At 49.7% G+C, this 22,155-nt stretch overlaps 1 protein-coding gene across 3 annotated transcripts in view; it reads left to right on the plus strand.

Annotated features, from left to right (window-relative positions):
• Positions 1-1,222: 1,222 nt before the first annotated feature.
• The window catches only part of OTOF (otoferlin), a gene marked incomplete at both ends in the record, with an annotated part of 98,121 nt that continues 77,188 nt past the window's right edge, over positions 1,223-22,155 (plus strand). For all 3 annotated transcript variants that reach the window (XM_080616324.1, XM_080616325.1, XM_080616326.1), the window contains 3 exons: positions 1,223-1,301; positions 7,003-7,061; positions 16,080-16,168. In XM_080616324.1, coding sequence (XP_080472450.1) covers positions 1,223-1,301; positions 7,003-7,061; positions 16,080-16,168 — 227 coding nt within the window. The remainder of the gene's footprint in view (positions 1,302-7,002; positions 7,062-16,079; positions 16,169-22,155) is intronic.

Genomic DNA, 22,155 nt, shown 5'->3' on the forward strand with positions numbered 1-22,155 from the left:
ATCTTCTCTGCTGGCAGGATGACAGCAATCCAGGCTCTGTAACAGAACCCAATTGTCTTATTTCCAGTGGTTTAGTATCCACTTCTGAAGGTTTCATCCTTGCTTCTCTCTCTCTGATGATGATGAAGCTCTCCTGGGTTCATGTCTCAACACTGATGGATGCTTCCTGAAAGTGCTCAAGCAGGAAAAGCAGATATGCGAGGCTTGAAGACCCTTGTGCTCTTCTCAAATGCATGCATTAATCATCTTCCTTGAAATAAAGGACAGCTAGCTTTAAGACCCTGGGAAATGTGTTCATGTGCAACCCTACAGGCAAGACCTATTCCAAACAGAGTCCACAAGTCCAGACTGTAAAGTTACCACTGATATCTGGAAATTCCACTTGATCCTATTGAGGTTCAGCCCAGAACACAGCAAACGCGTAGTGTGGAGCACTCTCCAGCTTGGATAAGCATGAAGCAGAGCATGATGCTGATGGCATTCCAGGCTGGGATGCCTTGCCCCACAGAGCACCCACACTGCCTGCGCTGCCAGGGACCCTGCTGCATCCCACAGCACTACATGTTCCATCCTCTGTCCAAAGTTGGCTACGGTCTGGCTGAAGGTCTGTGATGTAGTGGCCCTACTGCCATGGTCATGAGCCAGGTGGGGTGATCTTACCTTTGTCTCCTGTCCCCGCTGGCTGGCAACAGAGGGCACATGGATAATGACCCACCCATCTCTTGCACCTGACTCCAGGAGATGCTGATAACAGCACAGGACCCTCATGCTGGCTGGCCCTTGGGGGTCCCAGGTTGTAGTGAGTGAAGTCAGGTCTCTCTGAGCATCCTCCTATCTCCCCTCCCCTGTCATACATTTGGGGGTCTGTGGAGTGGGTACACCTGAGTGTGCTGAGGGAGGGATGTTTCCTGTCTCAGTTTCCCGACTCACAACATCATGCAAATGGAGGGGGAAGTTCCGAGCAGCTCTTTCAGAGCAGCAGGGAAAGGAGGGAAGCGAATGGAAGAGGAAAGTGAGGAAAGGGATGGGAAGGGGAAGGAGGGAAGGGAGGGCTGGGGGCGGTGCCTCTGCTGAATAATTCAGCGTCGGAGGGGGCACCGCTCCGCACACCGCACCGCGCCTTGGAGCGCAGCTGACAGCGCGGCACCGCACCGCTCCGCGCTCTGCACCTCTCTGCACCTCTCCGCACCTCTCCGCACCCCACCGTGCCCCACCGCTCCCCATGGCTCTGCTGCTGCAGCTCCGCACCGTCACTGGCCTCCGCGGCAAAGCCGACCGCATCGCCAAAGCTGTTTTCCGAGGTAGCGGGGAGCGGGTGGTCCCGGGTGGGCTGTTCCCTGCCGCCGCTTCCCTGCCTCAGTTTCCCCACCTCGGCCGCGCTTGGGTTGGGAAAAGGGGGTGCGAGCCTGCCGGCTGCAGGGGCTGCCCACCCTGCACGCAGAGCGGCTGTCCTGGACCCCCCAGCCCGCCTGCCCCTGGGCTGGGACACTGCAGCCCCCATTCCCTTCCCACGGGCAGGCCTGGGGAGAGGAATTCGTCCCAGGGAAAGCAGGTGAAGTCCCAGGGTGACAAACCGCTGCCAGGACCCTGCCACAGATGGAGGGAGCTGAGCTCCCACCACACCATCAGGGGCTTGGTGGTGAGTCTGTGCCACCAAGAAGGTGCCACTGGAAGAGCCAGGAGGAGAACTTGCCTTGTGCTGGGACTCAGCATCCGCCTGGATTTCCTCTAAGGATGCTGCAGCTTTGGTTCAGTTCCACGCCAGCTCCAAAGCTTTCCAATGGAAGCTGCAAACGGAGCAAAACCTTTCTTGAGCCAACGGGGGCTTGGGGCAGGCTTGGTGTGAGCTTGCTGTGTGGTGCTAGCATGTGGGAGCCCACCAGCAGGCAGAGGAAGCTGTGGGGTGGTTTATCAGTGCCGGGAGTTGGGAACAGCAATCCCTTCTCTCTGCAAACATGTTTGGGAGAGCAGGGGAGCAAGTATTTTCATCACTTCCAAGCCAGGCCAACCAGCACTGCCTGAAATGGCTTTCCCTGCACTGCCTTAATGACCGTAGAGTCATTGGAAAAGCGCAATTACCCCCTTACTTCCCTGTCACTGCTTCCCAGCCTCAGCCCAGGGGCAGTTCATAGAATCACAGAATATTTTTGCCTGGTAGTTTGCTTCTGTCACTTTCTGTGCACGGAGAGGGCTCAGTCCCCTGCTGGGAATGCAGCAGGTATCAGCAACTTGCAAGTGGGGATATCTCTTCCCCTGCTTGTCCTGGGAAGCTGCAGAGCTCACAACTGGGACACTCGATGCTGCTGTATTCTGCAAGCTCAGTCCTAGCAGGGAGGCTCTTGGTGACCAGGCTCAGCAGGACTGGACTCTGAGGTCATGGCTAGCAAAATCCTACTGCTAAAGGGTGGTAGAGGTGGGTTAGGATGTGATCCCATGCAGGGCTGGGTCAGTGAAGGCAGCAGGGAGGTGGGTTAGGTAGGATCCTTCCCTTAAATGGGATGGTGGTCAATAGCGTTTTGGTGGTGTGCCCTGTTCATGCCACTCGGTGTGCGTCTCCAAAGCTGCAGCAAGCCTTTCCTGCACAGGAACAGTATTTTAGCATCTTATGCTAACATTTAGCTCCAGAGCCTGTCTACATTCCTTGTCCCAAAAGGGGAAAAAGTGGGGACAGCTTCCCTGTGGACAGGGAAGTGCACAGGCAGACCCCCTGGGTAACTATTTGACAAATAGCAGTGTAGTTTTGGGCTGTGGGAGAGCACTGAGCCTGGGGTGCCAGCTAACATGAGATGTGAATCCAGGACAGGACCTTGTTGTGGATGAAGGGACTGGAATTATCACACTGTAAGGATACAGAAGCAGCATGATGCTTATGGGTAGGTGGTTTTTCTCACACATCATAGATTTCAACAGTTGTAATAATAATAAGATAGGAGCTTTCACATTCATTTGGACTTTTCTTGGTGTGCTTGGTAGTGCTTTGAGAATTGCTTCATGCCAGATTGCTGATTGCTTTGGATGAGGCAGGGCCAGGTCCTACAGATGCCTGGGCTGGCCCCTGGCTCTCGCTGGTGGGTCTCAGTGCTGGGTTTCAGGTGGGTCTCAACACACGGCTCTAAGGATGCCCAGCACTACATCCCATTGCCTTCTGCAAGCAGGCTCCCTGCTTCTGGGGCATTTAGGACATGGCCATAGCGCAATTGTACTTACGGGTGTGTAAGCACATCTCGGAGCTGGGAGCAGGGTCTGCTCCCAACCATGACATGCTGGCGGTGGCTGTGAAGTGTCCCAGCACTCTGGACACTTGGCATGTGGATGGGGCAGAGCTCCTCCAGTCTGCATGCTAGCCATGTCCTGGGCTGCATCACCAGCAAGTTGAGGGAAGGGATTCTCTTCCTCTGCTCCATGCTGGTGAGAAACCCCCTGCAGTCCTTTGTCCAGCTCTGGGGCCCCAGCATAAGAAGGATGTGGAGCAGTGGTATGGGCTGGGCTGGGACAGGACAGGACAGGATGTAGCCAGGCACATTGACCTGGATCCCTGTTGCTAGGCCTGGGAGAGCATCCCACTGTGGAAGGCTGGGTTTTGGTGCCAAAGTCTTCAGGGGAAAGTTTCCTGCCTTTCTCCAGTGACCATAGAAGGAACTTTAGACCCCTTTGGTGTGGTGTGAGGTGACCTCCACCAGCCTGGCATCCCTCAGTGCTCCTCACAGCAACCCGTAGATTGAACGCTGTGCGGATATTCCCCAAAATCCTGGCTTTACTGGAGTTCCTGAGTGTTGCAGAAAGAGATGCTCTCCACTAATCAACTTGCCACCCAGGCTCCTCCCTCACGTCACCCGCCAACAGCACAGCCTGGGGTTCAGGCAGAGCTCTCCAAGAGGGTATGTGCTCATTCAGCTGAAAGCATCTATTATTGCATGTAAAGAAATGAAGGAAAGAGTTTGACTCCAGTGTGACAGGCAGCAGGGTGCGTTTCTGCAGGTGTGCAGTGCTCTGAAACACTGCTCCACTTCAGCTCAGGTTGGAGATGAATAAATCACAACTTTGATAGAAGCATTCCTGAGAACGGGCTGAGGTTGACAGCTGTGTGGGATGGAATAATGCTGCTCCTCTTCTCCCAGGGATTCCCACGCTTTGGGCAGTCTCTGTGAGGCATAGCTGCAATATCCACATTTTTCAAATAAGACAAACTGAGGCATGAGAAGGAGCTCCCAGGTCCGGACCAGGGAGAGGTGCCAGACTTTCCAGCTCCTAGTCTGCAAGTGGATGGAGAGGTGGGATCTGTCCCAGAATGGGTGGCCAAAGTTCACTCCCATCCCTGAATACCAGGGACTCACTTCCCACCATAGCATTGGATTTGGCTCACCAAACACCATGGGGATGCTCATACCTTCTGAGGTTGGGGGCTCCAGATCAGTTGTGATTGCAGCTCTCCATCTCTCCACCTCAGTGCTCTGCAAGTGAAACTCAGCCAGGCAGGGGTAACTGGGATATTCTGCACATGCTCTTCAGGCTGGCTGCAGGGGAAAAGCAGAAAAATGGTGTTTTTTCTTCAGTGCTACCCATTTTAGGGGTGCCTGCTCCTGTCCCCCAGCAGGGCCTGAGCTTGTGCAGGGTCACTTGCCTGCAGCAGTTTTCACTCTTAGGCCAGCCTAATGCAGTGTATTTGTCAAGGAGGGGAATTGTGTCCCCGTGCAATTAGAGCACTAATTAATCACAGATGGAGTTATAAAGCGCTTCTTGGTGAGGCTTACTCTCTGGATTGGTGTGTGTAAATGAGGGAGATCATTCACAGATTGCTCCAGGAGCACCATGGGGCACTGGTGGATAATAGTATCGCTGTAAGGAAACATCATAGAACCATAGAATGGTTTGGGTTGGAAGGGACCTTAAAGCTCATCCAGTTCCATCCCCCCTGCCACGGGGGGCAGGGACACCTTCCACTAGACCAGGTTGCTCCAAGCCCTGTCCAACCTGGCCTTGAACACTGCCAGGGATGGGAAAGCCACAGCTGCTCTGGGCACCCTGTGCCAGCGCCTCACCACCCTCACAGGGAAGAACTTCTGCCTCAGATCTAATCTCAATCTCCCCTCTGTCAGGTTAAAGCCATTCCCCCTTGTCCTGTCCCTACAGGCCCTTGTCAAAAGCCCCTCTCCAGCTTTCTTGTTGGCCCCTTTAGGCACTGGAAGCTGCTCTAGGGTCTCCCCTTAAGGAGCCTTCTCTTCAGGCTGAACAAGCCCAGCTCTCTCAGCCTGTCTCCATAGCAGAGGTGCTCCAGCCCTCTGATAATTTTTGTGGTGCTGCTCCTTGTGGCTCCATCCTGATGGAGTAACAGTCCCATTCCACATTTGGGTCCCCCTGACTTGCGTGAAGAGAGGCTGGGCTGTATTCCACTTGCAACTAACATCCCATCCCATGAAAGGCAAGGAGGGAACCAGCACCAGGTTCCTTTGCACTGAGAGGTGACCAGTGTGCACAGGGCAAGAGTGGGTGGCTGTCCCATGGCCCATGTGGGTCTCTTCCACCCTTACCCAGAGTCACCTGCATGAGATAAATGCAGTGCTCTGCCTACGCTCCCGAGAAACTCATGTATCTGTGGGTGAAGTGACTCACAGCAGGGAACTGGGAGGGTGTTTTGGGATAAACCCTTTTGGGTTTACTTTACCCAGGTTGGCTGCTGCAGACAGCAGAAAGTTTGACAACATGATAGCTCTCCTTGTGTAATGGTTAAATTAGACAGGGATGGGGCATTCCCTGCCAAGAGCCGTGTCATCAGGATATCTCATTTTTTGGTAAGATAAAGCAGAAGTTGACATGCAGCAGTAAGGGTACCTGGCATCCGCTTGCCCTAGTCCCAGGTTCTCTGTGCAGTGCTGGGCCCAAACCGGACTCACACACAGAGATGCTTTTAATTACCCAGGAGAAACTTTTCTCTGCTGGAAGGGAAAGCCTCAATGTGAATCAGTGATAAAATGTTAGCATTTTTATATGTTTTCTCTCTGCAGTGTTGTGAAGTGGATATTAACTAGAAATATTGATTCCAGGGGGAGGTGGGTAAGATCATATTGAGAGCAGGTAAAAGCATGGGGCAACCAGGAGCTGGGGCTCCCTGGGGAAACCTGATTATTTCAGTAACTAGTGCACATGCTTGGCTGCTCTTCTTGGGCTTCCCCTCCACAGTATCTACTCCTCTTGTCCCGTCCCTGCTCCCAGCTGACTGGGGGCTTTTGAGGTTCCATTGTTCAGGCACATCTGGGGATGCAGTGATAGAGGGATTGCTGCTGTCAGGGTGGCCATGTGTGGCTACATCCGTGTGGCTGAACTCAATATGCAGATTCTGTGCTCTGGGCAGGAGCTGCGATGGTTTTCTTGGTGTGACCATTCCTAAATCTCGTCCCTGAGGCTGGAGCACACTTCTGGGATGTATAGACCTGCATAGAATCATAGAATCACAGAATGGTTTGGGATGGAAGGGACCTTAAAGCTCATCCAGTTCCAACTGTCATGGGCAGGGACACCTTCCACTAGACCAGGTTGCTTAAAGCCCTGTCCAACCTGGCCTTGAACACTGCCAGGGATGGGGCAGCCACAGCTTCTCTGGGCAACCTGTGCCAGGGCCTCACCACCCTCACAGGGAAGAACTTCTGCCTAAGAGCTCATCTCAGTCTCCCCTCTCAGGTTAAATCCCAGTACCCTAAAGCTTGAGGAGCCCCTCTTCAACCAGTGTAAAAGCCACTGCAGAAAATGCTGTGATCCCCATCCCCATTAAGCACACTCCAGAAAAACCTCCTTAATTAGCCCCTAAAGCAGGTTAATGTGGTGTTTAGTGCCTGTAATAGCTGAATTCACCCTCCTGCATGTACTGTGTCCCTGCTACACCCCCTCTGCACACTCTGTGTGCCTGTGGTGCTTTCACACCTTCACAAACACCTTTTCCCCATCCCAGGCCATGCCTGCAGACTGTGCTCCACTGGGACTAACCTGGTTTTCCTTTCCCCTCTCCAGGGCTCTCCTTCTACACCAGAGTGCTTGAAAACTGCGAGGATGAGGCCAGGTTTGATGAGGTAAGAGAAGTTGTGTTTTCCTCCTGGTCTGCCTCCTACAGCTGGTGTGCTTCGCTGTGACTCCCTGTCCAATTGAATATCCCCATTCCCTAAGTTAAAGTGTGTTGGCATCTTCATTGTCTGCTCCAGGGTTTCTCCTGGCAGGTACCAAATGGGTCTCTTGGCTGTGGTCTGGCTGTGGCTGAGGACGCAGGGTGTTCCATGTCATGGGAACAGTTGAATACCATTTCCTCATTAATTAAAAAAAATTTCCATGTTCTTCGCATGGAAGTTTCAGGAAAAATTACTTGTCTCTACAGGGCAAGGGCTGCTGGGCTCTTGGCTTTCTCTTTCCTTGCCTTAGGGAGAAAAACTCCTCCTTGGTTCAAATCTCTGGTTCCTCAGTGTTTGAACTGCAACCCAAGTTTCCTGTGGTTTGAAAACACAGCCTTTTCTTCAGCAGTTACCAAGAAAATATTCTGAGATGACTGAAATAAAGTCACCCACACAAGCAAGGAATAGAGGTGCTGCTATGAAGTCACATTCAAAATGGAAGTACGCTTTCTAAAAGAGAATGGATGTTTCCTCTCATTGCTTTGTGTTTCTTATAGGAGATAGCCCATTCCCAGGGGCTGGAGAATACAAGAGGCTGAGGGAATATTAAGATCTTTAAGTTGTTTATTGCTTTCTAAAGCATTTTTCATCTTTGGGAGTAAATTTCATCCTGGTTCCAGGCATGGAATGCATTTCAGGGGGGATTTTTCCTGTGGTGTGCCCAGCTTGCACAGCCAGAAGCACATCCAGCTCCTCCATGCCCCTCTGCAGCCATGGAAACGGGTTAGACCTTGCTCCAGGTTATGGGGGAGAGCCTAATTTCAGGTTCCCCTGAACTGGGAAGGAATAAGGGGCAGGAGAAACCCAGGGTGCAGGCAGGATGGAATCTGCACCTGATAGCTCCAGGGTTGCACTGGGTCAGTGAGGCACAGAGAGAAGGTGGCTGGAGATGTAGCTCCAACCCCACTTCTACAAAGCCAAGGCAGCCAGGGCAAGCTGCTGTTGTTAACAGGATGCAGATTTCTATGGATCAGCACACAGCAATTTGTTAGTATAATAACTGATTTGAATAACAGCCACGGAGGTGTGCACTGGTGGAGCTGCCTGTGTCTCAAAACTCCCTGTGATCTGAATGAAGACATCCTTCCCTGCTGGGGCTGAAAGGCTGGAGGCTCTGCTTGCGGTCTTATGCTTGGTGGTACACCAGAGGCTGGCCGCTCTGAGTGCTTGGTGCATCACTGTGATCTTGGAGCATCCCAGCTCAGCTGTGAGCTCAGGCAGTGTGCTGGAGAGAATGAGCACTGGTGCATGTCAGGACTAGAGAGCTTAAAAGACAGTGGGTATAAGAGTCTTGAGCACAAATGTGCGTATTTTCTTCTAGTGCCTCCAGTGCTTGGGACCTCTCTAACATAAATAATCCAAGTGGTTTTTAGTGGTTAAGCCTATTCCTAAATTTTTTCTGTGCCAGCAGGAGAGTGCTAATTTCCTGAATGACTGCCCCATCAGTCAGGCTTTTTTCCTTGAGTCCTGCAAGGTCTTCACAGCATCTAACAGATGAGATGTGTGTAGCCACTCCAGGAGGCATTCAGTTACCTAAATATGTGCTAAGGTCAGAAACAGTTCCTACTGTAGCACCAGTAGCGACATGATCCCAATTGGCCCAAAACATAATGGCTTACGCATTCTGATGGCATTTAGTGAGTGATGCAGAAAAAACCACACAGGGAGCAGGCCAGTGAGATCTACAACACTGCAGTTTGGAGGCGAAAACAAGGCTGCATTTCTGGGTTCACCTTTCCAGCTCTACTGCAAGCTTGCTGAGAATTAATCCACATCTGCAAAATGAGCCTGAGTGGGCCATGCCTCCTGCATGGGTGGAAATGGGGATGCTGCTGCTTGCTTCTCTTCATAAATTGCTGAGAGCTCTGTAACAGCAGTGCTGCAGCCCTGTCACACACTGGGAGGCTGAATGCTGGTCCCTGCTTCTGCACAGCTGGAGATACAGGATTGCTGGTGTAGATGCATCCTCTTTATCATGTAGGACAGAGCACAAGCCACAGTAAGAGATGGCAAAGGTACAGTCCTCTTTCCTCTTCCTCTCTTAAATCTTTTGCTAACTCTTGCTGCTGAAGGACTCCAGAGAAGCGAAGGCTCCAGGGAGAACTTAGAGCAGCTTCCAGTACCTAAAAGTCTGACAAGAAAGCTGGAGAGAGGCATTTGACAAGGGCCTGTAGGGACAGGACAAGGGGGAATGGCTTTAACCTGACAGAGGGGAGATTGAGATGAGCTCTTAGGAAGAAGCTCTTCCTTGTGAGGGTGCTGAGGCCCTGGCACAGGTTGCCCAGAGAAGCTGTGGCTTTCCCATCCCTGGCAGTGTTCAGGGCCAGGTTGGACGGGGCTTGGAGCAACCTGGTCTAGTGGAAGGTGTCCCTGCCTGTGGCAGGGGGGTTGGAACTGGATGAGCTTTAAGGTCCCTTCCAACCCAAGCCATTCTGTGATTCTACAATGCCCTGATGTCAATGACCATGGACAAGAAACTTGATGTGAGCAAGGAAATGTGTTTTGTGCTGCCTGGAGTAATGAGCTGATGAGGCTATCCGGGAAAGAAGATAATTCCCTTTAAGTATACACACAAGGCAAGTCATCACACCATTGATGGCAAGCGCAGATGATGAATTTTATTGAGTAAATGTTATTATTGCATCCCTGCAGCACTCAAGTACTCCCCAGCTATTCCCATATGAGGGGCTATTCCAAAAGGGAGGTGATGGATGCCCATGGTCTGTAATGCTTGTGATGAACAACATGGAGGCATCTTCTGTCTGAGCCCTGATGGCTGGGGCAGTATCAAGTGGTCTGCTTGTGGGCACTGAAAGTTTGGGACAGCTGAAGATGCCCTCTGATAGTCCCTCTGCATGCATGGTTTTATTCCCTCTTCAGCTTCCTAGTTCTTGAATTTTGCGATGAATTTAATACCCATGGGGTAAGAGGTGGGATGTTATTTCACATTACTCTCTAGTTACCTCTGCATCCTCCTAGTGCTCAGCTGGCTCCTTGCACTGATTATTTATGAACTAGAAGCTTCAGAAATTACCCCATTTTCTGCTGCTTTGCCCTCAAAATGGGGTATGGTGGCGACCTTGTGTCTGGGGGGTGGTTTGGATGGGGGGGGTGTCTCATCCCCCATGTAGGGGTTTGGAACATGAGCTGGCTGATCTCTCATCTCTCTAAGGGATGAGGATGATGAGGATGCTTCCTGCCTCATCTTAGAGCTGGGGACAAGCAGAAAACTCACCTTAGGTTCAGGTAAAGCCAAAGGGGTTTTGACAGCACTAATGAGGACATGAGCTTTCCCTGCCACCGCTTAGCATTCATGAGGACCCACTACCAGGCTGAATTTGGGCTGCCTCAGTGGTTTCCATTTGTTTAGTTTCACTCTATTTCTTTTGCAATTATTTGTATTCATTGGTTAATGAATTATTCAAAGCCCATGCTTCTCCAGAGCCCGTGGAAGGTGAGATGATGGCTATTCCAGAGCTGTGTTTTATTTAATTAGGAATAGCTGCATTGTGTCCTGCCTGCACCCCAAAGGGTTTCTTCTTGGAGGGGCTTATCCTGCAGCTCTCCCGCAGGCACCCAGCGGAGGAGGGAGGGGAAAGGAATTCCAGTGATGGCACTGGGCATAGAGAGCTGTGGAGGGGTCCTGTGTGGTCCTCCAGGCCTGCGCTCAGTCTCTCCTCAAGGGACCAGGACAAGCTCAGGTGGTGCTGCCAAGAAAGGTGAGACCTACAGCTGCAGCCGTGACGCGAACATCTGGAAATGGCTATGGTCAATCAGGGGGGATGACAGGCAAGATGAGCACCCAGCCAAGGCTCCCAGGCACTGTAGGAGGGACACATGGCTTAAAAATGGAAGACACAGCTTAGAAAGAGGTGACATGGCTTAAAAAAGGGAGACTTGGCATGCAAAGATGTCCTTTCCAAACTTCCTTAATGCTGTTTCACTGGAAGTATCTGGCTGCTGCATTCTGCCAAGGCATTTCTCTGCCTCTATCTTTTTCTTTTTCCCTTCATTAGTAGAACAGATAAAATTGACCCAGCAGATACCACTTGTTTAGCTTTCACAGGGCTTTTAAAAAGGCTTTTAACAACAAAACCAGTAAGGAAAATAAACGGGCAGCCAGCTGGGGAAGGAGGAAGGTTGGTGAAAGTAGGGCATCTTTGGGAGCAGCCTCAGCCCGGAGCAGTGTTGCAATGGCGGATGTGCTCCCAGGCGGTGATCCCAGCATTTCCCCATGGGAATGGGGGGTAGGGAGCAGGGAGAGTATCCCACAGGCATTCAGGATGCTGCTGACTCCTGTGCTGAATGCTCCTCACTATCAACTTGGCTACCAACAGCAGTGCAGGTTCTGTGAGACACTGCTTCAAGCTGCACACTTTCACCCTTCCTCCCTCTTCTACAACTGGCACACAGCTGGACCAGCCCTGATGGGGGGTACTGGCATAACTGTACCCTCTGAACAGTTTTCTTTGGCAGCATGATGGGGTAGCACTAGCTGGCTCCTCCAGCCATCCCACTATAACACACACACTTACCACAGCAGTGAAGTTCAGGAGCTTGTTCTTCCCTTCCTTTGCTTCCATCGGGCATTAAATGCCATCTGGTTGTCACTTCTCACCTCTTTATTTTGTGCGTCACAGTTGTCTTTTCTCCCACCGCTGTGCCCACCACACCTTCCTTTCTCACAAAAATGTGAAGTAAGAGCAGTTTGATGGAATCATAAGATCACAGTGTGCCAAAGCACACACTGGAAGGGACCTCAAAGCTCATCCAGTTCCAACCCCTGAGGCTGGAGCACACTTCTGGGATGTATAGACCTGCACAGAATCATAGAATCACAGAATGGTTTGGGATGGAAGGGACCTTAAAGCTCACCCAGTTCCAACTGTCATGGGCAGGGACACCTTCCAGTAGACCAGGCTGCTCCAAGCCCTGTCCAACCTGGCCTTGAACACTGCCAGGGATGGGGCAGCCACAGCTTCTCTGGGCAACCTGTGCCAGGGCCTCACCACGCTCACAGGAAACAACTTCTGCCTAAGAGCTCATCTCAATCTCCCCTCTGTCAGGCATGGCGCTTGGTGCAGGCGCTGCAGCCCCTGACACAGAACTGCTCCATGGCATGCTTTGTGCCATGGAGCCCATGTTACCTGCCTCACAGTGCTTCCCCTCAGTCCAGGCACTCTGAATTGATGGGAGCAAATCGCCCTTAGGGACAGTTATTAATTAACCAAGAAAACTCCAGCTCCAAAACATTTGCTCTATTTCCTCATTTACATGAAAGACTGCTCTCTGCAAGGGTGCTGAGGGAAGGGAATCCAGCACGGAAAGAGCCAAGGTAAGTGCTAGGGCATTGCTTTCCCTCTCTGTGTTGCAATGGGAGCTCTGGCTTCAGCCCAAGGACAATTCTCTTGCTTCATTTTCACAGGCAGTGAGGAATGAAATCTAAAAAGCCGAATAAAAGATTTTAGGTAGCACCTTAGCTTGGTTGGAGAAAATACAGCAAAGGCTGGGGAGCTGAAGCCCATAAATTCAAAGCAGAAATACAGTGCCAGTGTTTATCACCAAAGGGAACCAGCGGTGGAAGCCACTATATGAGGGTGTAATTAAATGTTGTTGCTTGAATTCTGGGATGTCTTTTTTCCCCATTTTGTCGCTGTTAAAAATATGTTCTGACTGAGCTATGAGGCATATCTGCATTTCATTTAGGCACCTTTGAGTGAAACGTAAAATTCTGTGCTCTGGGTGCCTGAAGAGGTCAGGCTGAGCGACTGCAATAATCCTTTCCAGGCTTAAAAGATAATAATAACAGAAAATACCTGTCTTAGGAGGGAGAGTGAATCACCCAGTTCCTCTGAGGTTTTTTCTGCTGAGGCTGAGGTGGCTGTAACTTGGAGAGATAAGCACTTGTGTTTTCATTTCATAGCCAGGCTGCCTTGGCACTGCCAGACCTCCACCCACAAGGTGCTAGAATGGTCTGGGTGCTCCAGGTCCAGCAACGCACCTATCCAGAACACTCAAACAACAGCTGGAGAAGCTGACAGCGGCCTTGGGGGGAGCAATGCCCAGGAATTCACTACTGCGCAGGACAGCATGTCTGTAAAGTGAAGGGGGAGAAAATAAGTTTGTAAAACTCATGTTTGGGTGCTCCAAGGTGATTTGAGCAGGTTTCCACACACTGGGATAAAACTAAGAGGAGACTGATAGTGACTGGGAAGACCAAGGGACATGGGCGGAGGAACATGGTCAAGAAGTTTGTACAAAGCCTAGGGGTCTGTGTGCTCTTGTCCTGTTAGTGTTTTTGGGAGTGGATTTTGGACATCTTCCACAGCAGGGTGCCCTCCTTTAATCTAAGGTGTATAATCATGGCTGGATAATCTGTCCAGAATGGATAGAAGAGTGTGACCCCCTCCCAAAGGTAATCCATGTCTCTGTTAGTACCTGGGACACGCAGGAGTTTCTCTAGCGATGCGAGTCCAGGCAAGGTGTGTTTATTTAGGTAGGTAACCTCTAAGCACCTAAATCAAGGTGAAGGTTTCCCAACCCTGATTTTTAAGCCTCAGATCAAGAGCATCTGCATTCCTGATGCAGATTTGTCTAAATTGTCCTGAATGGTTTAAACAAATTCAGAGGATCTGCAGATGAATGCAGAACTGCCCCCTGTTTCCAAAGCCCAGCATCAACAAATCAGGGACTACACCATGAAAGGATGATTTCTGATAGAGAAAGTGGTACCTTATATTGCATTCCCCAGGATGTTAAGCAAAACTCCAAGTGCTTTACCAAATTGCATAGGTGGCTGTAGACGGGTGAGTCTCTCTAGAACTGGAAGTGTGCAAGCACATGTGCAGGCACACGTGCAAGGTGTGCTCCCGGGATGATATGGCATGTTGCAGAGCACAGCAGATGGGAGCATGCTCCTCCACTTGCTGGCTCCCTGGGGTTTGCCATAGTAGCAGCGGATGGGTTGTGGCGTGAGCGTCCCTGGACGAGCTTCTTAGTGCAGAAAGCTGTCAGCAAAACTGTTCAGTGGGGATCCTGGAAGCCTTTCTAGGCCACCACGCTTTCAAATGACCTTATTTCATTGAATCACAGAGTCATAGAATGGCCTGGGTTGGAAGGGACCTTAAAGCTCATCCAGTTCCAACCCGCTGCCACAGGCAGGGGCGCTTTCTACTGGACTAGGTTGCTCCAAGCCCTGTCCAACCTGACCTTGAACACTTTCAGGGATGGGGCAGCCACAGCTTCTCTGGGCAACCTGTGCCAGGGCCTCACCACCCTCACAGGGAAGAACTTCTGCCTAATTCCTCATAGTGAAGAATTTAGTCTATTTGCTATTTGCTTCCTGACAGACCCCTAGCTGAGGGGTCATGCCTACACGACAAGCAGAGAATGGTATTTCCAAGAAAGAAAAAAACCCCAAAACAAAACAGGACCTGTTTGTGTATAGGAACAGAGCTTTGCTGAGGCTTCAAGAGGTGCTTCCAGATGGTTTTAAACTCCTGCTCCAAGTCAGACGTGTGAGCAGAAAAGAGATGGTGCCTGGACTTTAGTTTATTCTGCAGAGATAGTGGAGGGATATGGGTTTGTCGTGTGCTGTCCAAGGCTCAGGACTGATGGATCAAAGCTCTGTTGAGATGGTGAGGATGTGTAGACACCACATATCAGGAAAGATCCAGGCAAAAATCATATCCCTTACTCTTGTGCTTGTTGTCTTTGTCTGACAAGCAACCAGAAGTCCTGATCCTGGAAGTGCAGCTTATCCCAAAGTAAACTATCCCCACTGAAACAGCAGGTAATAGCTGGGACCAGTTCAACACCCAGAACATTATGGGAGGTTGATGGGCTGCTACTGTGCTTGTGACGTGGTGGACTCTGTCCCCCTTAACAGCGTCAGAGGGCCGTGGTGTAGAGGAGAAGCTGGGAGCAGGAGCACTAGGCTGACAAATCTCCACCTGCATACATTGCAGAGCCCTAAACAGTGAGGACAGGACAACTTCTCAGGCCAGAGGCAAGGTGATGGCAGGAGGGAACAGGCAGCTTGTAATTAATCTTGGGATTGCTGGTAACATCTATCATCCGGCCTGAGTTACATCCCGGTGATGGAGAGCCTGGGGTAAATCCGAGCAGAATGAAGAGTGAGGCTGAACCATGTGCAAAACGGTATTTCTGTCATGGGAACATTTCTAGTTTTCTTTTATATTTCAGGATTTTTTCATTGGCTTCCTTGTCTCACTGCAGAGAGTGTAAAAGCAGGAAAAAATAGCTTAAAAATGAGTGTTGGCATATTTCTGAAGAGTCACTAATTTCTTCCTGTGAAGTTACTGGATAAGCACTTTCTCTTCAAGACTCTGAATGCAGTCCTGCCACTCCTGTAAGTGACTCAGGGCTCAACCCTGCTGCCTCGCAGCTGGGTCTTCATGTTCCCATGCTGTTATGCACCAAGAGCAGCTTGGCAAGGCAGTGTGTTTGGCTTTGGGAGGTCACAAGAGACCTGTGACTTGGAAAACTGAGAGAGCTCAGTGGTTTATTCTGGCAGACTGATTTCTTGCCTTGGGAAGCAAAAAGCCCCACAAATGAAAGTGATATTTAATTATATAAAAATATATTTCACATAAATATCAAATATTTATATGGCTATATGAATACAAGGATATATATATTTATATGTGTGTGTATATGATATATATATATATACATACACACATTTATACAAAGTGTATATATTTATACTGTCTATCCAGCTGTAAAACATTTGTCACAGAAGCACATTCTTAGCAAGACCCATGTCAAACAGCCCTGCCTGCCTTTCTGCTGGGGGAAGGGGTAGTTAGACTTTTTCCGTGGCAATCTCAGCTCCATCATCATCCCCTCTGCCGCAGCTCCCTGAAACAAGCCTGACATCTCCCTCTTGTCTTTTCTCCACAGACTTTCCGCTGGCCAGTAGCAAGCAATATTGATGGGAATGAGATCCTGGAGATTCAGGTGTTCAACTACAGCAAAGTCTTCACCAACAGGTGAGAGCATGATGTGTCCTTGCCTCTCACTGAGAGGCCCGTCAGGTCCTCTGCAGTGGGAAGAGGGAGCTCCTGCTTGTGCTGGAGCCACAACCCTGTTTGGTTTGAAGACCTGAATGTGAGGAAGACATTGGTGTCTTCCTCATGTCTCCTGGGAAGGCAAGGGAGCTCGAATGTGGTGTATACAGCTCAGGGAGTGAGGTTGCTCACCACCAACAATGAGATGGTAGGCAGCACCATGTCTCTGCCATGATTTTCCCACAGTGCTGCTGTTTCATTCAATGCAACTTGAAATCTTTTGGTTAATTGTCAAGGTGGAAGTTCATGGAATCATAGAATCACAGAATGGTTTGAGTTGGAAGAAACCTTAAAGCTAACTTAATTCCAATCCCTGCCATGAGCAGGGACATCTTCCACTAGAGAAGGTTGCTCCAAGCCCTGTCCAACCTGGCCTTGAACACTGCCAGGCATGGGGCAGCCACAGCTTCTCTGGGCAACCTGTGCCAGGGCCTCATCAACCTCACAAGTTCATATCTAAATGTAATTCCTCAGCTTTTGCAAATTCTTGTTGATGAAGAAGCTTCAAGCCATCATGGATGGAAGGATACTCGTTCCCTTCACATTGTCAAGCTGCCAGCTGCACTAAGCCTGTGAAATGTACATACATATCTCATTTATTCTTATTTATATTATTCTTGTAATTTTTTCTCACATAGATACTGTGGTTGTTGCCATGACCTATGCATTATGTGCAATGTTATGAACAGTTTCTCAAGTTTTCTTACAGTCTAATTTTTGCCCCCACATTAATAACGAACAAGAGAGAAGGAAAGTTTGTTCCTTCTCTCAGTCCTCCTGTATTTCACACATTTATCCATGCTGCCATTGCAAAAATACGGGAGCTTTTCACAAAAACAGGAGAGGCAGACATAAATTGTCCTACAGAGCATTTACACTGCCATTAAAGAGGGGAAAGGAAAAAGAGAGCTGAGGAAGGGCTTTTGCTTGTGTTTGGGTGTCACACTAACATTTTTGCCCTGAAATCCAGTGTCAGCCCCAGCTGGATCTCAGCAGGGTCTCCTGAACATCTCCCAGGCACATGTTCATACAAAAGCTTGCTTTAGAGCCACAAAACAACATGAGGAGACAGGCAGATGGCATGCGGGGCAGGCATGTTAAATAGACAATTAAAAACAAAACCCCCCTATAAACAAACAAACAAAATAAACCCCTTCAAACAAAATGAGAAAAAAGTTAGTTACCTTTGCCTTGCTTTTAAGTAAGGGCTTGAGTAGCATAAGGAGAGTTGAGATAACATGTTCTATAAATTTGTTCTCTGGGATGAGAAAGGCAAGGAGCCCCCAGAGGATCCCAGCCCAGGTAGGTGAGTTGTGTGGGGAATGGGGGGCAGATACAGGCAGAAGAGGGTTCCAGTGCTTGTGAGAGATCTCATCTCTGCCACAGGAGCAAGTCACTTGGAGTTGTGTTCAGGCTGCCTTCTAAAGGCATCTGCATTGAGACAGCACAGCTGTGGTGGTCGCTAAGTTCAGGAGTGATGGGCATGTGGAATAGGAGAGCTGAATCCTTTCTGAACTGTATCAGGCTCCCTGTAAGAAAAGACTGCTGAGGGGTTGTGGGCAGCAGACGGGCAATGGGAGCCCAAGATGGACAGATACAGATAAGGATATTCACCTACTTCCCCATCCAGTGTCAGCTCTGGCCTCTGGAACCTGTTCTTCACGTTGCATCCATGACAGCAGTGGTTTTGATTTGACTGGCTGCTCCTTCAGTGCTTTCCTTCACTTTCTACTCCCCTGCTGTGAGCAAGCAGCCGGGATACTGCCATGGATTTGCACAGGCTTAGTGCAGCCAGCAGCTGGACGATGTGAAGGGACAGAGCATCCTTCCATCCATGATGGCTTAAAGCTTCATATGTTCTTTACCTAGCAGAAGTCATAGAATCACAGAATCCTGAAATCCCAGGTTGGAAGGGACCTTAAGGATCATTTGGTCCAACCTCTCAGCAAAGCACAACCTAGACTACACATCCCAGAACCCTGTCCACTCCAAGGCTGGAAAATCCACCTGGGGAGACTACTCTAGTGGATGGTTGTTCTCATTGTGAAACATTTCCCTCTTGTGTCCAACTGGCACCTCCCCAGCAATAACTTGTGCCCATCACCCCTCGTCCTCTCCATGGGACTCCTTGTAAAAAGAAAGTCTCTGTCTTCTCTGTAGTCACCCTTTAAATACTGGAACATGGGGATAAGGTCTCCCCTGAGCCTTCTTTTCTCCAGGCTGAACAAGCCCAGTTCTCTCAGCCTTTCCTCACATGGCTGCCCAGTGCTTGGATCATCCTTTTGGTCCTTCCTGGACTCTCTCCAGCCCCATCCACATCTTTTTCGTATAGCAAATGAAAACATGCCAGCTGAATCAGATGCTTTTGCTCTAACAAGCTGCACTTTAGGATGTACCCAATTTGCCTTCTAGACAGCAATACTGCATGCTCTGCACACAGAGAAGCAATCCCTTCTCTCTCTGTCTTCAAATCTGAAAGTAAATCCACTTGAAAGGTGCAATAGAGAGCAGAAAGTGGTGATTCTGTGACTGGAAATAAAGAACTGTCACTGTTCTTCCATGGAATTGGGAATTGGAAAGGCCACACCAGCAGGTTGCACAGATTAAAGGCTGAGACAATGAACAGTCAGGTAATTCCTTCCACTTTCAAGGGGACCAAAGTCTCTTACAGCTTTCCAAATACCCCACACAAACAAAGTATCCAGCTAGTTCAGCCAAATTGTTTTAAGTGCCTTTTTTAACCCCTGGTGAACTGTGCATGCAAAGAGGTTGGCTGCACCAGCCAGCCAAAAGCCACTTCTACTTCCATGATGACTTTCTGTTTTCATTTTCATCACTTTGGATATTTTCCCCAGTTTGTCTTTGACTGGTGAGTGTCTGGGCAGCCACAGAGGAGCAGCCCTTCCTTTAAGCAGCAATTGGTGATGCTGCAATGGAGCAGTTGTGTTGAAGTGTCCTGTCTGGGCTTGAGCTGCCCAGGATGAAGCCTACATCTCTTTAATCTTCTGCTACAATCTCAGCAAGCCCAACTGATACTTGTGTGCTGTAATCCCCACCTTCAACATGAACGAGCAGTGCCATTAGTTTTATTCCATACCACTAAGAGATGGCCAGATGTACAGCAAGCCGCAATCTGATTCCAGCACCCCATGGGAATTGGCTTCTTCCATCAATTTAGTTCCCCCTCAGTACAAAGTAACCCTCATGTGCTGTGGCTCTTGTCCCAGGAGTCTGAGCTGAGGCAGCTGGGCTTTCCCACAGTGGTGTCTAGAGTGCATGAAACCAGGAGCATCTCTGCCCATTGCTTACCTTGTGTTTTCTGCCCTCAAAAGATCTCGCACATTTATACTCAGAGCACCCCTCAGTCTTGTTTTTGAGAAGACTGTTCTTGTCACCTCTCATCATAGAATCACAGAATGGTTTGGGTTGGAAAGAATGGAATATAGGGGTAGAATCCCCTCTCTCGACCTGCTGGTCACACTGTTGGTGATGCAGCCCAGGACATGGCTGCTTTCTGGGCTGCAAGCATAAACTGCCAGGTCCCGCTGAGCTTGCACAGTGTCTTTCACCATCTCAAATTGTCTTTGCAGCTCTTTATCCTGCTAACGTTCAATTTTCAACATCCTCCCTTTAAAGTACAGGCACAGACTAGATACATGCAGTGCATATCCCCAGCTCTGCAGGCTGAGGATGAAACTCATCTCTCTTCTCCCTGCCCTTCCTCCATTTGTGCAGTTACAGAGTAATTGGTTGTTTATCCACTGTGCTGGGCTGCTGGTGTACCACACTCTCTGGAGCTGTTATGTTCATGGAAGTCAAGTCAATTTTCTGCCAGCCTTTGGTGCAGATGCTGCTCCTTGGCAGTGCTTTTGGTATATGAGTGCCCTCTCTGTTTGGGTCATGTTCATTCCAAGGTCCCCACTGCTCTGCATGGCTGCTGCCTCCACTCACTCCTGGTTGACTGCTTTATCAATCTTCACATTATTTGAAGATTTGATTCTAAGTTGTTTTTGCATCCCAGTCACTGGTGTAGTAGTCGTGGGTTTAATGGCAAAATTTCACCGTGGCACTATCATTCAAAGATGATTCTCAGCTCATATCCTATTTTTATAGTATCTCCACCAATCTGCTCCTGTTAGTGTGTAGCACTGACAGCAGGCATGTTAAACTAAACATTTTGTGAGAACCTGCTCCTTTCATGCACTTACCAAACAAACCAATTCCAAAGCAGCAAACCAGGCTTGTTTTGACAGGTTTTATGTCCTCATAAACCTACCTTGAATGGCATTGATTACACTCCAGTTTTTAATTGCTTATTCATTGAATCCTGTACAAGCTTTCCTATTCTTCTCCTAGGATGGCAGCCAGATTAGCCTGGCTCTCTTCATCCAGCCTGTATGAACTCTTTGCTGTGCCTGGATTTCTCTATTATTCTAACTTCATTAAAAATTTATATCAGTGGATCAGAAGCTGCTGGTTCCTTTGCGATGATTACCACAAACTACCCCTGGCCTGCAACAACCAACAGAAATATTTAATCCAGCTTGTTCATCTGCTTCACATCATTACAGGGTGGAACAGCAGCTGCTGCTCCTGGTTTTGGGGTGCATTTGCCTTGAAATCATAGAATCATCTAATCAGGATGGTTTGAGTGCAAAGAGACCTTAAAGCTCATTCAGTTCCAACCACCTGCCACAGGCAGGGACACCTTCCACTAGATCAAGTTGCTCCAAGACCCGTCCAACCTGGCCTTGAACACTGCCAGGGATGGGGCAGCCACAGCTTCTCTGGGCAACCTGTGCCAGGGCCTCACTGCTCTCACAGAGAAGAGCTTCTGCCTAAGAGCTCATCTCAATCTCCCCTCTGTCAGGTTAAAGCCATTCCCCCTTGTCCTGTCCCTACAGGCCCCTGTCAAAAGCCCCTCTCCAGCTTTCTTGTTCCCCCTTTAGGCACTGGAAGCTGCTCTAAGTTCTCCCTAGAACCTTCTCTTCTCCAAGTCCCTTGTGCCCAAAGCCTGTTGCTCTGGGGCAGAGCATGCCTCCCTGCTCCTGGCTCTCTCAGACCCCTCTCCAGCAACTGGTGGCTCATCTCTATAACCTAAACATGACTACCTGCTGCCATGCACATGTCCTGGAATGTCTGGGACAAACACAGGGCTGGAAGGTACAACCTCGGATCTAACAGGAAACACAGGTCGTTTGAGAAGCTGGATGCTCAAAGGGAACCTGAGGTGAGCCCTAGTTCCCCATGGACACTAAAACTGCAGTCACAAGAGGCTGTTTTGGGATTCTGCTTCACACTGTTGTCAAGGCAAAGCCAGGGGAGATGTCTTCCTTGACATTTGCTGGAGGGGGCCTCTGATCCCACCTCCTTTTCTGGGCTGGGCTGCAGGGCTTGGCTGCTCCAGTGGCCCACAGAGCAAAGATGGGCAGCAACGAGAGCATGCTGTGGTGGTCTCTTAGTTGCTGAAGGACAGGCTGAACACTCACTGCCACAGACATGCTTCGGGGTTCATTCTACAGCATCGGTAAATGCCAGGATGAGGAAACTCTTGTCTAACCTGAAGAAAAGCTCTGTAGGGAGGTACTGGATCTCCACTGCTGTGCTGGATACTGCATCACTGCCTTGGGCAGCTGATCGGATGCTGTTCTGAAGAAGGACTAGTCCAGCTGTGTCTGGGGAGGATGAGCTCTGTTCTTCAGTCCTTAAAGGGGGCTTGTAAGAAACACGGGGACAAACTTTTTATAAGAGTCTGTAGGAACAGGGCAAGGGGTGATGGTTTTAAACCAAAAGAGGGGAGATTACGACGAAGGAAGAAAATTTTTATGCTGTGGGTGGTGTGGCCCTGGCACAGGTTGCCCCAGGAAGCTGTGGCTGCCCCATCCCTGGAAACACTCAAGGCTGTGTTG

Source organism: Psittacula echo (genome assembly GCF_963264785.1).
Source record: "Psittacula echo genome assembly, chromosome: 4".
Classification (NCBI taxonomy): Eukaryota; Metazoa; Chordata; class Aves; order Psittaciformes; family Psittacidae; genus Psittacula; species Psittacula echo.